The following is a 24,122-nucleotide window of genomic DNA, read 5'->3' on the forward strand; positions in this document are numbered from 1 at the left end:
CAATTGTATGCAAGGTCTTGGAATAAATTTTGAAAGAGAAAGCAGTTACGGACATAGAGATGAATGGTAATTGGGACAAAATCAACATGGTTTTACAAAAGGTAGATCGTGCCAGACCAACCTGATCTCCTTCTTTGAGAAGATAACTGATTTTTTAGACAAAGAAAATGGAGTAGATCTCATCTACGTGATTCCAATAAGGCATTTGATACATTCCACATGGGAAATTATTAGTTAATTGGAGAAGATGGGGATTAATATGAGAATTAAAAGATGGATAAGGAACTGATTAAAGGGGCTACGACAATGGGCCGTACTGAAAGGGGAACTGTCAGGCTGGAGGGAGATTACTAGTAGAATTCCTAATAGATTGGTCTTGGGACCAATCTTATTTAACATTTTTATTACTGACCTTGGCACAAAAAGTGAACGTGTGCTAATAAAATTTGCGAATGACACAAAGTTGGGAGGTATTGCCAATACGGAGGGGGACCGGAATATCCTACAAGAAGATCTAGATGACCTTGAAAACTGGAGTAATAGAAATGGGAATAGTGAAAAGTGAAATTTAATAGTGAAAAGTGCAAGGTCCTGCATTTTAGGGACAACAAGAAGAGTTTTTGCTATAAACTGGGAACTTGTCTGTTGGAAATGACAAAGGAGGAGAAAGACCTGGTTGTATTGGTTGATCACAGGATGACTATGATCTGTCAATGTGATGCGCCCATGAAAAAAGGTTAATGCAGTCCTAGAATGCATCAAGTGAGGTATTTCCAGTAGAGACAGGGAAGTGTTAGTACCAATAGACAAGGCGCTGGTGAGACCTCATCTGGAACCATGTGTGCAATTCTGGCCTCCCATGTTTAAGAAAGATTAATTCAAACCGGAACAGGTGCAGAGAATGGCTGCTAGGATGATCTGAGTAATGGAAAACCTGCCTTATGAGAGGAGACTCAAAGAGCTTGGCTTGTTTAGCCTAACCAATACAAGGTTGAGGGGAGATATGATTTATCTTTATAAATACATTAGAGGGCTAAATACCAGGGAGGGAGAGGAGTTATTTTAAGTTGAGCACCAATGTGGACACAAGAACAAATGGATGTAAACTGGCCATCAACAAGTTTAGGTGAAGGTTTCTAACCATCAGAGAAGTGAAGTTCTGAAACAGCCTCCCAAGGGGAGCAGTGGAAGCAAAAAACCTAACTTTTACCAAGCTCAGTCTTGAAGCGTTTACGGAAGGGGGATGGTATGATGGGACTGCCTACAATGGCATGTGGCCCATCGGCCGCTACCACTAGTAAAAAACCGCAACGGCTAGCGATATAACACTAGATGGGGAGGGATTTGAATTACTACAGAGAATTCTTTCTCCCTGGCGGGTCTTGCCCACATGCTGGGGGTCTAACTAATCACCATATTAGGGGTCAGGAAGGAATTTTCTCCTGGGTCAGATTGGCAGAGACCCCAGGGTTTTTCCGCCTTCCTCTGCAGCAGGGGTCACTTGCAGGTTTAAACTAGTGTAAATGGTGAATTCTCTGTAACTTGAAGTCTTTAGAGTTTAAACCACAATTTGAGAACTTCGGTAACTCAGCCAGAAGTTAGGGGTCTAAGTGGGTGAGGTTTTGTGGCCTCCAGTGGGCAGGAGGTCAGACTAGATTATTACCATAGGTGCCAACTGCGTGGGTGCTTCAGTCCACCACGGAAAAAAATTAGTGGATGCTTAGCATCCACTGGCAGCCAGCTCCTGCCTGCCGGTGGCCCCACTGATCAGCTCCTCTCCTTCCCTCCCAGTCCCTCCTGCCCGCAGGGCATGAGCACCCCTGAGCAAAGGAAAAAGCTGGCACCTGTGATGATCACAATAGTCCCTTCTGACCTTAAAGTCTGAGTCTGTGTGCCCACCGGAACAGTTTCCGCCTAATCCCTGAGTCCTTCCTGCCAAACTGGAATCTGGATCCTGAGTCAGGTGTCAGACACCCTCAGACTTTGGAGGCATATGATGTCAGCCCCAATTCTCTGTTCATTTGCTTTACCATGCATTCTTCCACACTACTCCCTGCGTATGAAATGCTCATTCTAGTTCTCCCTTTCCTCCTTCAGATCCCTCCTTCAAGGCTCTGATGTCCACTTCTAAACTTTCTGTTAGGTGCTCAGCTATCACAGTGATAATACTCTAGATAAATATAACTGAACTCGTTATAATAGTCAGAATAAACAATTCTAGTAATTTCCTCCTCTGGGCTTTATACTGCATCCTGTCTTCTCTGTGTCTGCCTGTGTTTTGTCTTCTGCAGCGCCAAGCACATTGTGAGCACTTAACAATATCTGATTTAGGGGATAAGCTACTTGAGGCAGGGAAGCACCATGTTTCCTGTGTATTTGTTCAGGCCTGAGCACAGTGATGGTGCTTGACAAATAACACGCCATAATTATAATAATAATCGGTATGTGTGTGTCGTAAACACATCCACTACAGTAATAGTTCATGGCAAGAGGCCATTTCTCACGAAGGGTGTTGCCTACCTGTTAGCTAGTTCCTGTTGTTCCCAGCTCCTCCTGAGACACGGAGATGAACTTTCTAATTAGAAAATCCTTGTCTGCCACATTCGGCTGCTTCCCTTTCCTCAGTTGCATCAGGTGTTGTGCTCCAATGGGAGACATCTATGCACTGCTCAACCAACAACATGATTGTTTCCCGTGGCCCTGGTGTGGGGTCCAGATTATCTCCACCTTCCTGCTGTACAGAAGCACAGATCTGAGAGCAGTGTAGGAAAGAGACAAAGGCACTGTTGCTTCTGTTTTTACTTGCTTTAAAAAAATATATCTATCCTCCCTTAATTGTGCCCCTGAATCTTATTAAAGATCTGGGTGTGTCACTGATATGTGGTACTCAGACAGAAATAATTAGAGCTGAGCAAAGAAGGAAAGGCAGGAGTGTTTTCCCAGCATAATAGGAACACAATGAGGAAGAATGCTCTCTCTTCCACTAGAGAGAAACTCATTCTGTGCATGTGTTACATCATCGGCTGCCTGCAATTTACTATTCCAAATCCTATATCAAACCACCTGTGCTCCAAAGGGAATACAAAACGGGCTTGAAGTGCAATAGGAAAGTCATGCCAATTAATCATACAGCTCTCCATAAACCACATGAGACTGTTTCCCCCACCCCACCCGGGACCTGAGGAGTATGGCTCAGTTGTATTTCACTGACGAGTGGAGAGCCCTCCCCAACGCCACAGCTCCCCTAAAATGCACCCAGTAGAGCAAGCAAATCCCCTTGCTTGAGAATCAAAAGAGATGTAGACCAACTCTAGATTTTGTCTTTGGATTCAAGTGTAACGACGAGTGGAACTTCACTATCCATTCAAACTGCAGCCTGATGGAGTTGCTGGACAGCACACAGCTTTATCAGAAGAGCTTGAGGGATTACAAATGGAGAGCAAAGCAAAATAAAATACATTCTCTTTCTCTCTCCTTGGGCTCTACCATTGCCAGAATCTCTTCAAGGGCTAATGTCACTTTCTGATGAAACCAGTACTGTCCTATGTAACCAGTGAATCCTGCCTATCTGTTTTACTGGGATGGAGAGGCATTATTCTTTGATTCCTGGCCTCAACTGTTCTATGTTACAGTCTCCATCCTTCTCCTCAGAGGTGGCTGCATTTTAGATGTGATAACTGTGTATAGTTTATAGTTTCATCACTTCCAGCTTGTAAAGCACTTCAGGATCCCTCAGGAAGAAAAGCACTTTATAAATGTAAATCCGTGATCTTTATATAGACCATTTCTTTATAATGACTAGAAAGACCTCTGCCTCTTTACTAGGCAGGCACCATTATAATCCCTTCCTCCCCCTGTTCATACTGCTGATGTCAATCTAAACCTCTTTTCTTTCTGTGGCACTGTTTTCTCTAATGCCATGTTCTCCTCTCCTCAGTAATGTGTGATATTTTTTATGCATCTCTTAGGAATTTTAGAAAATCATGGCGTTAAGTGGAAGTACATTACCCTAAGTGTCCCTTTGGAGTCCTCTTCTAAGACAGCCTGTGATATAAAAGCCCTTTATATAGTGACCAGCATATTTTTAGCTTGTGCTTGCCTTATGCGCTTAGGAATTCTCAGCTCAGAAGGTATAGATCCTGCCTGATGATGACCCACATGGCTTTACCCACTCTTCAGAATGCAGGCTTCTAACTGCACTTGGGAGAAGAAATCAGATGGTGCCCATTAGAAACCAGCACCAGCTGTTCTGAAAATCTTTCCATCAACTCCAGATCAAACCCGAGAGCTTTGTGGTTAACAGTGCAATCATCCTGTCACTGGCTTGGCATTGCACAGCCCGGGCTCTTTATCTCTCTCAGAGATTTATAGATAATGCTAATAGTCAGTCTCTCTCAGGGGATTAATTTAAGCATTAAAATTCCAGTTCAGTGGGAGTTGAACTCGGAGCGGAACTTGGTCCTCGGTTTGCAAAATAGCGAGAGCTCACAACACGGTGGGGCTGGTTAGGAACAGGTCTTCCACCAGGGTAATGACCTTTCTACCAGGGAGCAGTTGCCCATGGATCAGCAGATAAGCACACATCTCTTTCCCCACCTGACATGATGGCTGCTCATACACCCAGCCTTGTACTGAATGTGTTCCTGGAGTAATGTCCACCGCCTCCATCAGACCATAGGGAGTTTAGAACTTCTGGTGACCTTGCCTTGTTTTGCATCTCCAGCTGGAGTAGCTGTGTGAAAATGGGCTGCAGAGAGTAAGGACTAAGTATGGGCAGGAGTAGTTTCAATTCCTGTCGTGGCAGCTGAGCAAGATTGAGGGGTGCTGGTAAACTCTGGCGTAGCTAAGTAGAGGTGGTATTCCTCACCAAATAGGAAATATGGGGTAATTTACCTTCTTTTGGGGGATGTTGATGGGATTCATTTTTGTAAAGAGGAAACTGTAGTTTATACTCTCCTTGAATGCATCTTTCTTGTCTGTTCCCAGACGAGCCCCCACTTACGTGATAGTTACAATTTGGCCAACACCAGAGATTGAACCGAACGCAGGAATCATGACAGCTTGAGTTAGAGAGCCAGGCTCTTTAGCTGTAACAGACTTGTATCCTCTTTGGCTCAGGCATCAAAGGGAGCATAGAACACACACTGACCCCAGTGGGTTACACTCTGTAGATGCAAAATTATTTTCATCCCTCAGATTCTGCCTACATGACTATACTTCCGTTATTAACGAAGCAAAAAAGGAAGAAAGCAGCAAAGGATGGTGGAAAGATAGGAATGGGATGAGCCTAGGGAAGGTGATTGAAGAATTGTGACACAGTGGAGATTTATCTGTGATCCAATAACAAAACAAAAGCTCTGGAGGGACTGGTAGAATTGTGTACACCCTGAAATTGCTTTGAAAGCATTGCTGTGCTTTACAATGTGAGGCTGGCGTAGAAGAATAGAAATGAAGGGAGATGCTACCTCGGGGCAGACATATAAAGCTCTCTGTCATTCAGAAAATTAAGGAAAGGAACTTGTGGAGGCTATGAGACTAAATTATTGTTGATGGACAGAGAATGGAGTCATTCTAAAAAGCAATCTGAATGCTATTGTCAGAAGTAAATGGTACATTATTAGATGACCCAGTTGGGACATACAGTGGGTTTCTTTTCTCCTCCTCTTTGTTCCTTTTTACGTTTTTTTTAATCCGTGAGTTTTCCTGCTACCCTCCCAGATGCCTTCTGGAAATACTTGTCCCTGTTTCATCTGTCTTTGTTCTTGTTGTTTGGCATGACTTCTGCCTGTTCTGTAGGTTAAGATGTTTTATGGCCAATGAGATCCAGTTAACTCTGAGAGTTGCTTCTAATGACCCTTAAGGATGAGCAGAATCCTTCTGGATAAAACCTAGGGCCAGCTTTTGAGCTGGATCTGAACTTGTTTAGGTGTTGAATGTAGGTGGGAGAACTTTCCAGTTTCTTGAAGAGAGGGTTTTGGTGTATTTCCTAATTTTGGTAGAAGCCACAAGCAGCAGTTCCACAAGTTAGGCTATTTATGTGCTGTTTGCTATCTGGCCAAAACAAGGAAGTGCTGGAAACTGAGAAAGCAAGTGAGTGTGCATGTTCCAGGCCAGAGAAGTTGGAGTAACTTTGCTTCAACTTTGGACAAGCATGGAAGCCTTTGGATCTTTATCTGACCCAAATAGAACCTCTGAACTTTTGAAGATATTTGCCCATCATAAGTAACTGTAAAAGACTGTGCTGCAACTACTCAGCACAGCTTGAGTTATGGCTTGCAAAGCCTGTCTGGACTCAAGGATTTTACTACATCATTCACATGGCTAAATTTGTGAGGCCTTCATATCCCTGTGCTGGTTGTAGTATGAAAATCTAGATGGATAAGGTAGCTACTTCCTATAAAATATACATGTAACGCTCCAGTGTGTTTAGACTGTGTGTGGGTGCGTGTTGATGTATTTTGTTCAGTTATTTTAAAATAATGTCCTGTCACTTTTTCCCCTTTTACTAAACCGTTGATTTCATTTCTTTTCCCAAAAAATATCAGAAACAGGAGTTCACCAGAGCTGGATAAATGGTGAAACCAAGGCTCAGAGAGGGGATTTGCCCAAGTCTGAGTGGGTCGCCTATTACAAGTCCTGTACACAAGGTTGCACTGCCTCCCAACAGAGTGTCACTTGACACTAGTCCCAGGTTTGCTTGAAAAGATAGGACACTAGACTGGTGATCAAGAAACATGGATTTTAATGCTGGCTCTACCATTGACCTGTTATATAACCTTAAGCAAGTCACTTTACTTCCATGCCTCTGTTTTCTCTCTCATCCTTTGTCTGTCTTGCCTGTTAGAGTGTGAGCTCTTCTGGGTGAGAGACCCCCTCTCCCTGTGTGTCTGCACAGCACCTAGGTGTTGGTGCTACAGCAACATAAATCATAAATAAGGAACAGGGCAAGGCAGCTTCTCATGCATTTGGGTTTCATTGTGAACATTTTGCACCCGATTAACCTGCTGACACTTATTGGTAGTTTACTTGCCCCCATTGCCCCAAAAGTAACAAACCTGCACAAGAAAGAAGAAGTCAGTGTACAGGTTTTGAACGTTGCTGCGTGTTGTGAGTTGCTGCAGGCTTTGCAGGCCTTGCTGTTGCTGCCCAAAACCACATATCTCTGCTTCGCATTTCACAGGACAAAGGCACTGAGTTTCTTTTCTCTATTTTCTCTGCAGGCGTATTACTAGACATCCAGCAGCATTTTGGAGTTAAAGACAGTGGCGCTGGCTTGCTACAGACAGGTAAGAGTGTGCGTGTTTCCCGGCTGTTAGGTTTCTTTTCCCTTCCTTATGGGGTGTTTTGTAAGGTTTCTCGAGTGAAGGTCATGCTGCCCTTGCATGAATATATTTGCTTTGTTAAATTATAATTGGCTTTCAAATTGTTCCTAACTCTGACTGGCTGTGTTTGGCTTACGGCTAGCAGTGGCTTCGTTTGCAGCATCCAAATGTTCACTGGCATTGGGCAGAGCTGGCAAAGCCGGCTGCAGCATCAGCTTACCAGCGCATACAGTAGGGATGGCGTGGTAGAGTAGGGAGAGCGAGTGAATGACTCTGTTCAGGTAGCTTCTGGGAATTGAATCAAGGCAAAGAAGTACCAATCCACAGTAAGAGAGAAGCCACCTTAACTTGTATTAGGGAGAGTACGGCATAGGTCAGCAATGGGGCCCTATTACTCAAACTTCTGCTGAAAGGGAGTGGGCAGGTGCTATTCATCACTTACAGTGTTGTGCACAGAACATGCTGATCATGTGGTCTCATAATCATCTGTAGCACAAGCTGGCATGATGATATGAAACTATTAACTTTATTGACATAAAGACGGCACTGAGAACTGCAGAAAGGGTTAACAGCCATTGCACCCGCTTAGCTCAGCATCCTATTGGGTTAGTTGATGAAAACGGACACATTTGACTTTCAGCCACTAACATCAGGCACTTTTGTCCTTGTGTTGAAGTGAGAAGGATCGTTAAAATCTAAGGCCTTGGCTACACTTGCAAATTTGCAGCGCTGCAGCAGGGTGTGAAAACACACCCTCTCCAGCGCTACAAATTGCGGCGCTGCAAAGTGCCAGTGTGGTCAAAGCTCCCAGCGCTGTATGTTATTCCCCACAGGGAGGTGGAGTACGGACAGCGCTGGGAGAGCTCTCTCCCAGCCCTGGCGCTTTGACTACACTTAGCGCTTCCTAGGCCTGCTCTTCGATTGTAAGCTCTCTGGGGCAGGGACTGTTGGTTTGTTTTTTTTAAAATTCTGAGTTGTACAGCTCCTAGTCCGATGGGGTCCCGGTCTATGACTAGGGCACCTGGATACTATTGCTATACAAATAATACATAAAAATAACCTACAGTAGGGCTTTTCTAAAACTTTTCCGGTGTAGCTCCAATGGCAGTGGTGGGAATGCCAGACTAGTAGCAAACTAGCAAATTGCAGAGAGGTTTGCAGACTAGCACTAAATGGCTCCATTTAGAGCGAGATCCTTGAAACGCACTAAGAGTTAGTGGTGCGGTGTGGCACAGGGTGGGAATGGCCCAAAGTCTGCATTCTAAGAATGAGTTGCTCTAGCATCATGGGTTCAAGAGCAAATTGTCCGCCATCCCTGGCTTGTTAATACTCCACCAGCTGCTCACCTCTTGGAACGGCAGAGTTCAACTAAACCGATATGTGTGACACATGTCAGGAACAGAAGGCCTGAACTTTACAAATGTTGCTAATTAGAAGTGGTATCAATCAGTTATGCCCAGAGCGGCACTGGGTATCTGTTGGGCCCTCCTCTACAGCAGTTATTTTTATTTATTTATTCTGCTCCAAGGAAGAGATTCTCAGCTCACCATTAGACGCCCCTCCAATAAAACATTCTGGCAGAAAATTGCACCCTCCAAAGCAAATATTTAATCTTCACTCCTCTCACTGGATGAGAAGCTTTTACAGATTATTTACAAGTAGCAAGGGTAGGAAGAGCTGGGCTCCTAGAAGGCATCTCGTATATTAATTGTGAGAAGTAGTATTAGTATTGATTTCTGTGGCAAACCAGGCAGGCTGTCAGAAAGCATACTATTTAGATGTCACAGCCTTTTCCCAGATTGTGAGATTACTGGTGGGAATGCAGCAGTCTTTGTCAGCAACCAAATGTTGCTTTGGCAAAGAAATATCTTCTTGTTCTTTGCTACCCTGAAAGTTGTTCCCATCCAATGAGTGATCAGTGTCCTACCTGTGACAAATTGGTGGTTTCGGTCCGATTCTCAGTGTGTCTGCACCTCTGTAGCACCTCCACCCCAAGGATTTAAAAACACAGTGAGGGCCTGATCCTGCCATTCTGACTTAGGTTGAGTAGTGACTTACCTTGCGAGTATTTGTACAGGGTTAATAGGGCTGTTCACTGAGTAAGTGGCTGTTCACGTAAGTAAGGGTGAACCCTCAAGTGTTAAGCTAATTTTTATTGTCTGCATCTTACAAATGGGGAAAATTGAAGCACAGAGTTAGTGACTTGACCAAGGTTGCACAGGAAGCCTGCAGCAGAGGCAGGAGTACAGCTTGCATCTCCTAGTCTTCTTCCTTAAACTCATTACTTCATCCGTCCTCTTCCAACGAAAAGGCCTGAGAGACAGAAATAGCCTCTGACCTCCCAGAGGTGGTCCTTCCAGTTATTACTGGGGGGTGATGTGGGGAGAAAGGCCGCTCATCCTGTCCCTCCCCTATGGATAAAGGCAGGATTTCAGTTTTCATGGTGGTTAATCCTGCATTTTAATGAGCAGCTAATTAATTTAAAACCTCCTTAACTTGGAGGAATAAAAATAATATGACATCCTTTGTTAGTTCTTATCACTCATCAAATAATCAAGCTAATTTCTGATTTAAAAAAAAAAAGACCTCTTAGCTGATCAGACAAAATACCATAGAAAGTTCTTTTGGGCCCGATGGTATTGCAAACCTGAACAGAAGAGGAAGAAAAGAAATCTTCCAAAGGCAAGCCATATGCTTCTGAATTCATACACTCATCGACACACGTGCAAACTGTCTCTCAAATCACTGTCTAAACTCATCAGAACTGACTTGCACCTGTTCTCAGTCTCTGTGCCCAAATGTTCCTGGGTGTAACAGGTGCCTGGTATCCTGGCAGAGAAGAGAGGAATCCTGAGTTGTGTTTTATTTTTTGAGCTAATTAGGACTTCATGTGCATACCAGTAAGCTGCTCTGAGGAGCACTGTAACGCCTCATGTGGCAAAATCCCCTGAATTCTAATGCTTCAGCCGTCAAAATGTAGTAATCTCTGTTAACGAGGATTCTGTGTCAGCGAAGGGCCATGCTGACAGATGGATCGCGATTGCTGCTTGCTCAGTATTTTTGAGTGATAGGCATGTAACCATGTTGACCCCAGAACTTCAATTATCTCCTGATGATGCTTAAATTGAGAGTTGAGCCTTTTTCTTTTTAAGTGCTACATGCACTTGCTGCTATGTAAATAATATTAATTTGTGCTGAATTATCCTTGAGGCTTGTGCATGAGTGTTGCTCTGTGTGGGTTTTTTATCTTGAGCTTCCTTTCATTTCCTGCCTGTAGCCTTTGCTGTGCAGAGAGTGGATAAGGTTGGCTGATATTTAGATGTGTTATAGAATTCTCTTGGCTAGTTGAGCCGGGGCAGCTGTGATCAGTCAATCTGCTTGTTATAAGCTGGGCCCTGCAAAAGGTGATTCCATAGTGCAGAGTTGTGAAGGAGGTGGGACTGGAATGGTGCTTGGGGCAGAGAGAGGCTCCTGGAGTTGAACGCTTTATAAACCTCAGAAAGTGGGGGGGGAGAGGGGAATTAGGTTTATAAAACTAGGTCAGTTTGTCTGTTTCTTTTGGTTTAAAAAAAAAACCTGAATCATGTTTAAAAAACTCGCATTCTAGGGGTACGTCCACACTGCAGTTAGACACCTGTGACTGGCCCATGCCAACTGATACAGGCTCGTGGGACTCAGGCTAAGGGGCTGTTTAATTGCAGTGTAGACTTCTGGGCTTGGGCTGGAGGCCGTCCTGTAGGACCCTGCGAGGTGGGAGAGTCATTGACCCTGGAAGTCTACGTTGCATTTAAACAGCCCTAGCCTAAGGCTGTGGCTACACTGCAGAGTTTACAGCAGTGCAGCTGTGGTGCTGTTACTGCAGACGCTCTACGCCGATGGGGGAGAGCTCTCCTGTCGACTTCATTACTCCAGTCCCGCAAGTGACAGTAGCTTCTGCAGCAGGAGAGCTTCTCCCACCGACATAGCTCCTCCCACCGACATAGCTCTGTCCTGCTTAGTTCAGTGTAACTTAGATCGTTTGGGTGGTGGCCTATTCGCACCCCTGAGCCACATAACTACACTGACGTAAGAGGTCGTGTGTGCATAGCCTCAGCCCCACAAGCTCGAGTCAGCTGGGCTTGGCCAACGGCAGGTTTTGTATTGCAGTGTAGACCTACCCGAAAATTAAAACCTGTGCTCTGGCTTGGGGATGAAGGTACCCGATACCTACATGCCAATCTATATGAATGGGTGCCCTGTATACTATATTGTACTGATGATTTAAAAAAAATTTCTCTCCTTGCTTCGGTATCACCCTTGTTTTTTCACACTACCTACTTTCCTTTCCTCCCAACAGTGGATTTATTTTCTCTTTGCCCTTTTCCCGTCTCTCTTAAGTGGAACACGGAGCTGATGATGACAGTACCTGTCATCTTACACACTGCTTCCAATGCAGAGCTCAAACTGCTTTACAAAAAAGGGCTGATGATGTCTGCCCATCTGAAAGATGGCAAAGATGAGGCACTCGGGAGAGAGGGAGGGAATTGTCCACGGAAACACTGGGTAGGCTGGGGCAGAGCCAGGAATAGCTCCCAGGGCCAACTTTTGAACCTATAACATTTGAACGGATTCAAAATTTGACCACGTGAGATTCCTTAATGAGCACCATTCTCTTCCAACACTAACCAGTCCAAGCTCTGAGCACGACAGAGGGAAGGCACGTAAAGCCGCCCGGCAGATGGACACAGTGTATGCCGGTATTGCAGTCTGTTTCAGACTACCAGCTGGCAAAGGGCTGTGGGGTGGTTGAAAAGCAATAACAGTGGCTATCATAAGGAAGGCTTTGGTAATATCAGAAGAGGAAGTCCTGCTATCCTGAAGCCAGACGGATGGGGTCAGGAACAAGAGGAGGAAGGGTAGGGAGTAGCCTGAAAGGACTCACAACAGGAAACCATGCTTTGCTGTCCTGTGTAGAGAGAAAATAGAGTACCACCCTTGAATCGGGTTCAGCAGATAGCTTTCCAGGGAGTCTTTGTGATCGGGTTCAGCAGATAGTCTTTCCAGGGAGCTTGACCTGAGCTCACATTCCCCTAGGGGTCATTTGCTATTAGACCCTCCATGTGGAAGTGGTTTAGCAAAGTGCCTGCAAATCTGCATTCCCCCCACCTCCTGAGAGTTGACTTAGCAGATCCATGTGGAAAACATGGGCAGCGTTAAATAGGATCCAAGGCTGCAAATGTAGCCACTTAAGGCCTGTCTACACCGGCACTTTATAGCGCTGCAACTTTCTCGCTCAGGGGTGTGAAAAAACTCCCCCGAGCGCTGCAAGTTACAGCTCTGTAAAGCGCCAGTGTAGACAGTGCCCCAGCGCTCGGCGCTGGTAGCTATTCCCCGCCATTGGCAGTGGGTTTTTTTAGAGCGCTGGAAGAGACTACACACGCCATGACTACACAAGCCACGTTGGCAGTGAAGACGTGCCCTGAGGTTTCTTATACTCCTACCAGCAAAGTGAGCATGGGACTTGGGCCTGGGGCATCTGTGGGAAGGACTGGTCAAAAATTGGACTTGCAAAGTGGAACAGATTGTTTAGCATAAGCAATTAGCACATATTTTAAGAGATCATTCAAGGTAGAATGGCTCATTAACACCTCTGCAGTCATAGGACAAAAAGAGGGGGTTAATGGCATAGGATGGCTTATGACAACAATCTGTAACTCACTAATCCCCTCTCTGTGCCTCGAAAACTTGTCTCTCTCACTGACAGAAGTTGGTCCAATAAAAGATACTACCTCACTTCAGGGCTGGCGCAACACATTAGGTGACCTAGGCGGTCGCCTAGGGCGCTAACATTTGGGGGGCGGCGACCATGGCGGCCGGATCTTTGGCTGCCCCGGTCGTCCTTGGTATTTTGGGGGCAGGCCCTTCTGCTGCCTAGGGCGCCAAAAAAGCTGGCGGTGCTCCTGCCTCACTTGCCTTTTGTCTCTCTAATATCCTGGGACTGACACAGCTACAACTACACTTCAGACTTCATTTCTAGGCAGTTCTTTACAGCTCAGGGTTGGGGCAGGTTGGGGAGGTCAGATGCATAAGCTGATTATCACTAGCATGTTTTTCACAAATTCTTGTGGTCCTTTTTATTTTGAAGAGGTGAATCTGACTAGTATTTCTGTACTGGATGCTTGCAAAAATAAATAGCTCAATTAAAATCCCTTTTTAAATAAAAAACATGTTCACCTTTTGTTTAGAATCATTTAACATGTTCCAATTTTACAAAATAAAATTGTAATGGTTTGGACAAAAATAGGACAATATTTAGTAAATACAGGCTAATTTTGGCTTGTTTGTTTCCAAATTACCCCCACCCCGCGCACTCCAAGTTAAAATTAGCCTGAATCTAAAACATGCACAATGTAAATTTGTTCATATTTGCAGAAGTTTTTACAAAACCCTAAATTTCTGGGTTGCAAAATGACAGCAATGCAGGCAACTCTTTCCTTTCTGAGCTATTCGTGCACAGTATTTATAATGCACTGTGCTCTAGATGTCTGCTGTGGCAATTGCTTGCATCCTGCTTATTGAGAAAGAGACATTTGCTGTTGCATAAAGCAACTAAACAACTAAAATATTCCATTTCCCGCTATAAAAGACTTGGATGAAATCCCAGCGTTTGAGGGAGGTATTTGAGCAGAGATGGGCAGGGTATTTTAAAGTGGATGTAAAAACCATTAGGGCTTCTGGTGGAATGGTAACTTCTCTAATTTCTGTGGGGTGGATTTCTCTTCTCTTCATAAATAATGAAGTGAATATAGCACTGATGAGAGGTGCTGGATTCACAGCCCTGGGGAAGGAGGTCCTAGGTTTACTCATGGAACCAGAACAGCATGGGCAGGGGCAGGGGTAGTGGCAGTGCAAGCTTCCCCTCACAATATGTGCCTGGCCCTGCGCTATAGAGAGGTCTACACTAGCGAACTTCCAGCGGCACAGCTATGCTGATGCAGCTGTGTAGTTGCTCTGTGCCGACAGAGAAAGATCTCCTGTTGACATAAAACCACTAAATGAGCGACAGTAGCTCGTTTTTTCACAAACCTCTAAACAACTAAAGTTTTGCCGACATAAGGTGTAGTGTAGACATGTCCTAAGGATGCATCTTCTCTAGGAAAAAAAGATAAGTTTTTACCTTGTGTTAGATACCGCTCATTAGCAACACAGGGTAAAGCCCTAGTGTAGACAAGGCAGTTGGTAGTTTTCACACTTTAGCAAGTCAAGGTTAAGACTATGCAAGAGCCTAGTGTTCACCTCAGCTTGCTAACTTGTGTGAAAACTACAAATCTCCTTATCTTCATTAATTTACCTTGTATTACTAACACGTGGTAACTAACACAAGGTAAGAACACACCTTTTCTCCTTGTGAAGACAAAGCTTATGAGTGAGAAGGCTATTCACTTTGCATTCTATCCAAGCAAAGGGCTCTCTGGCCAGCCCACCAATTATAATGGTGGTTTTGGTAGTATTAGACGGCCCACTAGAAACTAGACTAGAACTCTAAATAATTTTTCTGTAACTCACCGAGCCACCTTCAGGCTCCAGTTCAGGAAAGCGCTTAAACACATATTTGTGTCCCACTGACTTTGGTGGTTAAATTAAGCATGTGCTTAAGTGCATTCCTAAATCAAGGCTTCAGATTGCAACGACTTCTTAGTTAACATCTGGGCTAAATTCGAACCAGTGATCTGTACAATGACTATTTGGCATGGGTGCAGAGCTGAAAATAATAATAAAAAAAACACCTTGTTTCAGGTCAGCCCTAAATGGAAGTGTTTCAAAGTTTCTGGTGGAGAGAAATGTCAAGAAAACTTTCATTCCAGGTTGACCTGAAAATGTAACATTTCAATTTCGAAGTTTTACTTTAAAAAAAAAACAAAAACAAAAAAGTGTTGGTGAGATTTTTTTTTAATAAAATTGAGTGAAATTCTGAAATGAAATGTCTTTCTTGAATGAAAAATTGAAGCATTTCATTTTGATAATGCTAAAACTAGCCATTTTGATATTTCCAAAAAAAATTCCCCTTTTTTTCCCTCATCCAGGCCTTTATATTAATTAATACTGAGACGAGTACAATTGTTTTTTAATGCATTTCATTTACATACTGTGTGTCACCCCAGGGAATCCCAAAGCACTTTTTTCTAGGTTCTTATCTCCCCCCCCTCAAAAAACAAAACACAACCAAAACAACAGGGTTTTTCTGTCCTAATTTTTTTCCACAATAATTCTCTCATTTTCTCAAAGCACAAACCTGCAGTTTTGCAGCGCTCTCTGCAGGGTAACATATACAGGGTGATGTGAAAAAAAATTAAGCAACCATACTCAAGCTTTAGCTCACGAAAGCTCATGCTACAATAAATTTGTTAGTCTTTAAGGTGCCACAAGTACTCCTGTTTTTTTTGCGGATACAGACTAACACGGCTGCTACTCTGAAACCTGTCATACTCATTTAGGCTCAAATCTTGTGACAGGCAGTCAGGTTTGATCAGTGATTTCCAGACAAATCCGGTGTGGTTAGGTGGAGGTGCGGGTGATAGAGAGGTGGGTGTTTGATCCAATAGGTGTCATTCTTTCCTCTGATTCGGTATGGATAGAGCAACCCAGCATGTTGTCAAGAGCTCTGTGATGCTGAAGGCGTTGTCTTTCTGTGAGACAGCTAGCAGTCACTGATAATACCATGACATTTATTTTGCAGTCACAGGGATGTCCTGGCCATATTCCAAGTGAGTGACAGTTTTGCCTATCTAAAATTCCCCATTTGGTTTCAGTCTGATATGATGTTCTTTGGCTCTACTATTGTGTATTGTTGCTGTGTGCTGGTGATGTGTTCTACATCAGAAGTGGCTGCATTTCAGTTTGAGAGTCTTTGCACACACAGGTACGTACATGCAGGTAGATTTTGTACAAACATTACAGTTCAGTCGACAAAGATATTTGGAGACCATGAATTCAGTGCTTTTGCCAGAGCAGTGTGTTTAAAAGTGAATGACCCTCAGCTCAGCCTTAGCAGTGTTATTAACCTGTAGAACTGGTTTCCAACTTGAGCAATAACATTGAATTGCATAAGAGGTGCATTGCTGGAGCCATTCAGGAGGGATTTCCCCCCACCTTCACTCACACTTACCCCACCCTTTTCTCGATTTCTGTAGCACGTAATCAGAGTGCTTTGTCCTTGCTACAAGAGGAGTCTGAACAAAACTGCACTGATTTGGAGTATTGTACGTAAGTGAAATGTGCATGTGTGTGTGAGAGATCTATCCCTGAGTAACTGCCTCGGTGAGACCAGGAGCCACTGTACTTTCAGTGTAATTAGAGAGCCGTCACCATTCAGCCCCAGAGGAAATGAGCTCTGTGTCTCCTGCTTGCTTGCTTGCTTTCGTTAGTGATTGTGGCTGGGTTTGTAATTACTCATGTGTAGTGATTGGATGCAGAAAATGAGCTACGAAGGTGAAAAGGGTTATTATAACGAACTAATACTCCACAGGTCCTGTGGCTGTGCTGTCCAGCCAATTGGTTTAACTGCAGTTTAGCAATACCTCACAAGCTGCATGAGATGGTTCACGCTCAGATAGAATCAGCATTCTGGGTTTTAATACCCAGCATCTACATTTATGGTTAGAACCATGAGTAGTGGGCCTCGTCGTGGACAGTACACTGGGTTAGGACTCAGGAGGACCTGGGTTTTATTCTCATCTTAGCCAATGGCCAGCTGGATGACCTTAAGTAAGTCCCTGCCCCACTCTGTGCCTTAGTTTCCCCATTTGTAAAATGGGGATAATGATACTGACCTCCTTTGTAAAGTGCTTTGAGATCTGTGGATGAAAAGTGCTATAATAAGACTTAGGTGGTATGATTATAATATGTTATGACTAATGTTCCCCTCCTTTATAGTATCATCATTACGTAGCCTGACTGCATCTGGCTGCGAAATTTTCATTGAAAGTTTTCACTAGAACAAAGAACAAGTTTTTGTTTTGCCTGAAAATTTTCTTCACAAGTTTTCAGATATTCAAGGGACCAAAAACATTTTTGTTGTCTGGAATTGAAAAATTTCAGATGGAAACTGAATGGGGAAGGGGAGAGAGTTGCAGAATTGTTTCTGGTTTTAGTTGCCAAAAGCAGGAAAATGTTTTGATTTCCATTAGAAATGTTTCCATTTCTTGCAGAAGAAAGCAAAAAAAAGTTTGGTTTGGTTATGAAAACCTGAAACATTTAATCAGAAATGGATACTTTGCATGGTAATGTCAGGGTTTTTTTTTTTGTTTTATTTTGTTTTTGGGGGGGGGAGGGGGAAGCCATTTTTCATTTAAAAAAAAAAAGTGCTTTGAATGAAAATGTTCAGCCTGCTCTATCACTTCTCTCCTCCCATCTTTTCTCTCTTTACCTTTTCATGCAACACTTATTTCCTTGCACAGCCAGCATTTACTTTACATACCTTCTCGTTCCATGTCTCAGTTGAGGGTTACCTTGAGCTGTGGTGGCAGCTCACATTTGTTCTCTTGCAGTCTAACAGTGTTTCGCTGGTAGCACTAATAGTAATCTGATCATCCTGCAAAGACTTGCTGGAGACAAATCAGAAGTTGTAGTAATAATTCTCCATCGATCTGTGCCGAGATAAAAGATGCCGTTTAAATGGGTGGCTATAATGAAATACTGCTAGAAACGGGTAGGTTTGGAGTTACGTTACGCAGACAGCATGGTGAGGGTAATGTACTGGGATCAGAAGAAAAGGGCTCTGTTCCCAGCTCACCCACTGCCCTGCTGGGTGACCCTGAGCAGGGCACTTCCCCTCTCTGGCTCCCTCCCCGCCCCCAACCCTTTGTCTATTTCGATAGTCAGTTCTTTGAGGCAGGGGCAGTATCTGGCCGTGTGCACAGTGCCTAGCACTCTGGGGCTCCAGTCTCAGTCAGGGTCTCTAATTGTCACAACAGATGACGAGTTGTATTGGGTAAGTGATCTCTGAGGGTATGCCTACACCGCAAAGAAAAACCCATGGTGCAGCGTCTTTTAGCCGGGGTCAGTTGACTCGGGCTGTGGGGCTAAAAATAGCCATGTAGACATTCCTGCTCCTGCGGGAACCTGGGCTGTGGAACCCAGCAACTGGGGAGGGTCTTGGAGCCCAGGCTCCAGCGAAGCAGGGAGTCTACAGTGCTATTGTTACCCCACAAGCCAGAGTCAGCTAACCCAGGTTCAGAGCCTCGGCACCATGGGCTTTTCTTAGCAGTATAGATGTGCCCTGCGCCCATCCAGAAGTCCTTCCTTGGACAGCAAAAGTCCCATTAAAGGTGACTTCACTAGGAGTGGTGTCTGGGGGCAGACTGCAGAATTGGGTCCCCATTTAATTATTTTGATTTTCTTTTTTTCTGGATGCATGTGTGTAATGCGCTCAAAGAAAGTTCTTGCTTTTCTCCCTTCCTGCCTCCCAGTTCCCACTTCTTCCCCAGCTTCCCTCCGCTGTGACATGGATGGTCCTGTTTTATCACAGCTATGGATGGATTTAGTTAGGACCTTCATGCCTTTTTACTCAGCAGGTTTATTGGCCCTGCCTGGTATATGAACAGTACTAAACCCCTCCGTAGAATCGGATGTCATTGACTCAGGCCAATAAAGAAAGATGGGCACTGTCTGTTTGACATGGGCATTGTCACAGTAAGTGCTCGTCTGAGGAAGATGGGAAAGTTAGAGGGCAGCCTTGCAAAACAAAATGAACAAAAAAAAAGTGATTTCCTGTGTTAAGTTTCTGAATGACGTGTGATGCATTAGAGAAATCTAAGTCAGATTGAGCTGAGCTCTGTTAATTCAAGTATTTAGGGCCTGGCTTTTAAAAACTATTCCAATTTTACAGGTGTGGTTTACAGCATTTAGACATTTAACTCACTGATTGTGCCTGCAAAGCAAGTCCATTAGATGCTAAATGGAATAAATTGCACCTGTAGAATTGCTCCTCGGGTAAATTGCAGGTTCAAAATTGGTGGCTGAGTTGAAGACCCTTTAAAAATCAGGCCCTTAAAATAGATTTTAGTTGGGTGGGGGTGAAGCAAAGAGTGATGATGATGGGGGAGCCACGTACATACTTGGATAGACAGAGCCATCTCATTGACTGATCACTCTTTCAGGTAAAATTGCACAGCAGATCTGGCTTTGCATTTCATTTTGAAAGGATAATTTTTCTTACAGACACCTTCTCCCACTAATGTGCTGTCCTTAGTGACATCTCCTTGGTGGGTGTTCTCAGAAGCAATACGGGAGACTTTAACATCCATGTGTTGCCGTATTGCTATTGTTGTGATTTTAGGAATCAAAATAAGGGGACCAGCCATACAGTTTCTTTTGGCTTAGTCATGTGGGGGCCAGGCAGAGGAAATGTGAAAGGAAGCCGTGGCCTGTGGGGCTATGCTCTGCCTTCATTAAGGTGAACACACACCCTCTGATATAAGGTTACCGCCCTGTGACTGTTGGTTCGTTAATCACTGTCACTGAGCTGTCAAAATGCTGGGCTCCCCAGGAGAAGTGGTAGACCCAGCGTGAAGTGGAGTAGCCCTGCTGGCTGAAGCGTGTCATGGGGTGTGAGAGAGATTGCAGAAAGCTAAGTGCTGGACCCAGCTCTCTGCTGAGCCGCGTTTCTAACACATGAGAGAGTACAGGGAGCCTCTCTTCTTTCCTCCATTCCTGTCAGCTCCAAGACTCCAGCTGTGACCTTGCGCACCTTGAGGATTTCAGCCACTGGTGCAGTTGCTTGCAGCATGCAAACCCCTAGAGTGCAGACAGGATGACTTGCTACAAGCTGCAGTTGGCAGCAGTGTTTGAAACTGGATTGAGCAGCAATGATGCAAATCCCATTTTTGCCTTTCTGCCTTTGCGATTTGACCTGATACAGCTATGCTGGTGTCTGGCCACTGCTGCTGGAACTGGGGCGGCTCCCCAGTGCAGGTGACCCATAGTGCTATGTAGGCAGACCCACTTCTGTGCCAGCAGATGCTCCTAGGGCCGCCCAGAATGGGGGGGGGGGGGGAAGTGGGGCAATTTGCCCCAGGCCCTGCAAGGGCCCCCACAAGAATATAGTATTCTATAGTATTGCAACTTTTTTTTTATGGAAGGGGCCTCCAAAATTGCTTTGCCCCAGGCCCCCTGACTCCTCTGGGCAGCCCTGGACACTCCCCCCAAGAAGTGTGACTTGGTGATGGGTTACTGCGAGCTCCCCAACTGGCTAACACACACGCTGCATTTTCAGTGCATCTAACGGGACGTGATACTGCTTCTTTCTCAAGGCTCAGCAGTGTGTGGTCCACTATACGCCCACTGCATGAAGGTCTGTCTTGCCAGCAAGAATTGCAGAGCAGAGAAAACCCTCACCAGTGTTCCACTATTTCCTCTTAGAGAGCACCCTGACCAGAGAAGGATGTGGCCCAGAATTTCTCGTGCATTCTTATATAACCATGGTCACCAGGAATGCTCAGTGATGTGTAAACCTCAGAAGGTTCAGTTTGATTTGGATGCTGATCTGAACCGCTAGAGTCTGAGGATTGGACTGGAAATCACATGTGAGCAGCCTCTGGCTGTGTTTTGGCACTGCCAGTTCTGGTTCTGGCAGGGATGGGAAGTGAATGCTTCTGAAAAGCAGAACGGTTCGGAGTTAAAAATGGGCCAGTGGGCAGGGAGAAACGGGACGAGTGTATATTATCTGCCCCAAATGGGTTTGTCCGCCCCAGGCAGGAGTTCACAATGTGTGAGAATGCTGGGATAAGGGGCTGTGAAGTTGTGTGGAGCTACTAATGCCGTTCCTTTGATTGGGTTAGAGTGCTGCAGGCAGACGGAGGCTTTGCCGCTTTGGAACCATGTGTTGTGAGAGTTGTTTCGATACATCTCTTCCCTTGTATGTGTGATTTGAAGTGTGGTTGAACTGGTGCTCCTCTAATGGGAAATCCTATTCAACCAACTGATGGAAACAGTAAAAATATCATTCAGGGCTGCTGAATTTAAACTACTTGTTGAAGATGTCCACGTACAGATTTGGGCTCCTCTGTTTTTTCCAAGCCCAAAACTTCAGAGTGGCCCATGCATATTGGTTCTAACTCCACTGTAGCAGTAGCTCCTTAACTTTCCAATCTCGATGTGTGAATATCGTTTGCATTCAGAATCCATTGTTTGTGAGGGGTGCTCGAGTTTGGACACACAAAGCTAAACGCAGAGATAAAGCTGCTTTGAAAACTGGGCTTTGCAACGGACGCATCCCCAGGGACAGTGAGACTAACTCCACTGCTGTGCACATATAACCAGTATGTGCTTAGGTGTCCCCCATTTGCAGAGGATGAGTCTGATACAGCCCCTGCTACAGAATCTGGTTCTTTAGCTCAAGCTGTGGACTCATGATTTTAGCTCTAGAGGTCCACAGTTCAGTCCTTGGTGTCAGCCAACGTGACAATCATCACGTGTGCGAAGTGCTATGAAATCCTTGGATGGGGAGGGTGCTGCAGAAGGGCAAAGTCTTGATATTAGCTCAGTGGTTTGAGCATTGGCCTGCTAAACCCAGGCTTGTAAGTTCAGTCCTTGAGGGGGCCATTTAGGGATCTGGGGCAAAATCAGTACTTGGTCCTGCTAGTGAAGGCAGGGGGCTGGACTCGATGACCTTTCAAGGTCCCTTCCAGTTCTAGGAGATTGGTTTAAACGCGTAGTGTAGAGCAGGCCTTACAGTGTCGGGGGAGAGGTGGCTTTGGGATAGAAGGACTCAAAGAGCAGAGAGAGAGAGAGAGAACAGGTTTCCCTGGGAAACATATTGGCTAAATCTGCCCTCACTCCTGCTGAGGATTTTATATGATGCTAGAGGTGATAATGCAGAATGTTACACAACGAAATGCTGAATTCACACTAAAAGCTCCCCAGTGAGATATTCTTATGAGCTCGCTAATGTACTACGCTTACAATGGCTTGCATAATACAGTACATCTTGTATGTGCTTGCTGAGAAAACACTCGCATCACATGTTGAAGATACTTCTGTTTTTCTGGTTTGTTTTTATTTCACAATGGCATCTAGTGAATTTTGTGTGGGTGAAAAGTGCTGGATTGACAGCCCAAAAGACTAGGGCCTTCATTTTGACCACAGGAAAGATATAGTGCTGGCAACGGCAGGACAAGCTCCCTGCACAAATTCCGTATGCATTGGTCCATTCAGTCCTTGGCCTCTGCAAAGACTGCCAATGAGGATGCTCCCTTGGGTGGGATCTTAGGATGCCTGCAAACACCTGTCCCCTAAGGAATGGAAAGGACTGGGCTGCATGCACAAACTCATTTCAAATGAGCTACTAAGCACTCATCAGATGGCATTACTTTTATCTGCTGCATACTGAGTCCTGATTGAAACAAACAATCTGGAAGTGATGGGCTCCTTAATCAAATAACAATCCTTGGAGCCTAAAAAAAAAAAAAAGGAATAAGTTAACATTAATGTAACGGATGATGCACAAGTACATGTTGCATTTGTAAACCTTACACTCTACAGTACTTTACACTCTCCCTTTTTTTATTTTGGTAGCACTAATTCTGTAAATAGAGCGTATCAGTCAGAACAGATCTCCTAAATATGGGAGACACTTATCACGAGAATAATAGCCCTCTATGGCAATTGGAATGGCTGGTAGCCTTGATATTGTCTAGAGGCCGTGATGTGTGTCTAGAGATGCTCCTGAATTGCAAAGTAGCTGAATTTCCCCCAAACTGAGGTTTGGGGGTGTTTCCAGGTTACGCAGTGATGCCACTTGGCTGTTAACATGATGGTCCCCTTCTAAATCGATAGTGATCCATCCCAGGATCTAATTGGAAGTTTTTGTTTTTAGTTCAAATTAATCTGAACCCAGGGATGGGTCACTGTTTAACAAGTCACCTGAATGAATTTGCCCCTTTTGAAAAGGGCAACCAGCCAATGTGAACAGATTGCTTTATAACTGCATGAGGCAATGCAGTTCCTAATTGCTGCCAGGAAAATATCACCCGTGAATAATTTCTATGGAATAGCACCAACCATTTACAAATGTAAGACAGAAGCTTCCTTACAAGATCGGTAATCCCTCTTCATTGTCTGATGAAGCTTGTTTGTTAGTATAGGTGTTTCTTTGTGGCTTTGCCATTTGTGCAGCCCTTTGTCCTGCAGCCCCCTGGATGCATAATTGCAAATTACAGTCTATGGACAACATTTCTTTGTATTCACCTAATGGTGCAAAAGACACAGCAAAAGGTTGTGCACTGTTTGGAGAAACAGATTGGCAAACCCATGGCAACAGGCCTAAGCAGGAGGAGAGATTCATATGGCTATTAGTGTATATACTGTACCTAATGATGGAATTGGTTATAAAATTGGGATTATCCCTCTTGAGTGTTTATGGCTCCTAGTCCTGTGCTCAGGCCACACCCTTTCTAAATTTGAATCCCAGCTATAACAATGACTCCCTCTGGGGTTACGGTCAAGTAATATAGGGCCTAATGCTGAAAAGTATGAGAAGGGCGCTTGTCTGCTATTGAAGTCATGCTGAGGCTGCCTTGCACTGCCCAGGATTGGGTCCTGAACTTCACTGCCTGATTTACTTCCCTCCTCAGTGGGGTGTAGGATTCACTGGTTAATGCATGGAAAGCCTATATATTGGAGATTAGATACCACGGTGGTAGATGGCTTAGAAATAACTAAGTGAGAGAGCCTAGCTAGAGATGCAGTGAGTGTTACTTTATTACAAGGGAAAAGCCACAGTGACTACAGAGATTCCAGAGGTTCAGCTCATGTTTTGAGCGG

General features: G+C 44.6%; 1 protein-coding gene across 2 annotated transcripts in view; it reads left to right on the plus strand.

The window, feature by feature from the left end:
- The window catches only part of SPNS2 (sphingolipid transporter 2), a 192,992-nt gene that overhangs the window by 79,365 nt on the left and 89,505 nt on the right, over nucleotides 1–24,122 (plus strand). For both annotated transcript variants that reach the window (XM_044993608.1, XR_006574340.1), the window contains exon 2: nucleotides 7,221–7,286. In XM_044993608.1, coding sequence (XP_044849543.1) covers nucleotides 7,221–7,286 — 66 coding nt within the window. The remainder of the gene's footprint in view (nucleotides 1–7,220; nucleotides 7,287–24,122) is intronic.

The sequence above is a fragment of the Mauremys mutica genome, chromosome 19, assembly GCF_020497125.1.
Source record: "Mauremys mutica isolate MM-2020 ecotype Southern chromosome 19, ASM2049712v1, whole genome shotgun sequence".
Lineage (NCBI taxonomy): Eukaryota > Metazoa > Chordata > Testudines > Geoemydidae > Mauremys > Mauremys mutica.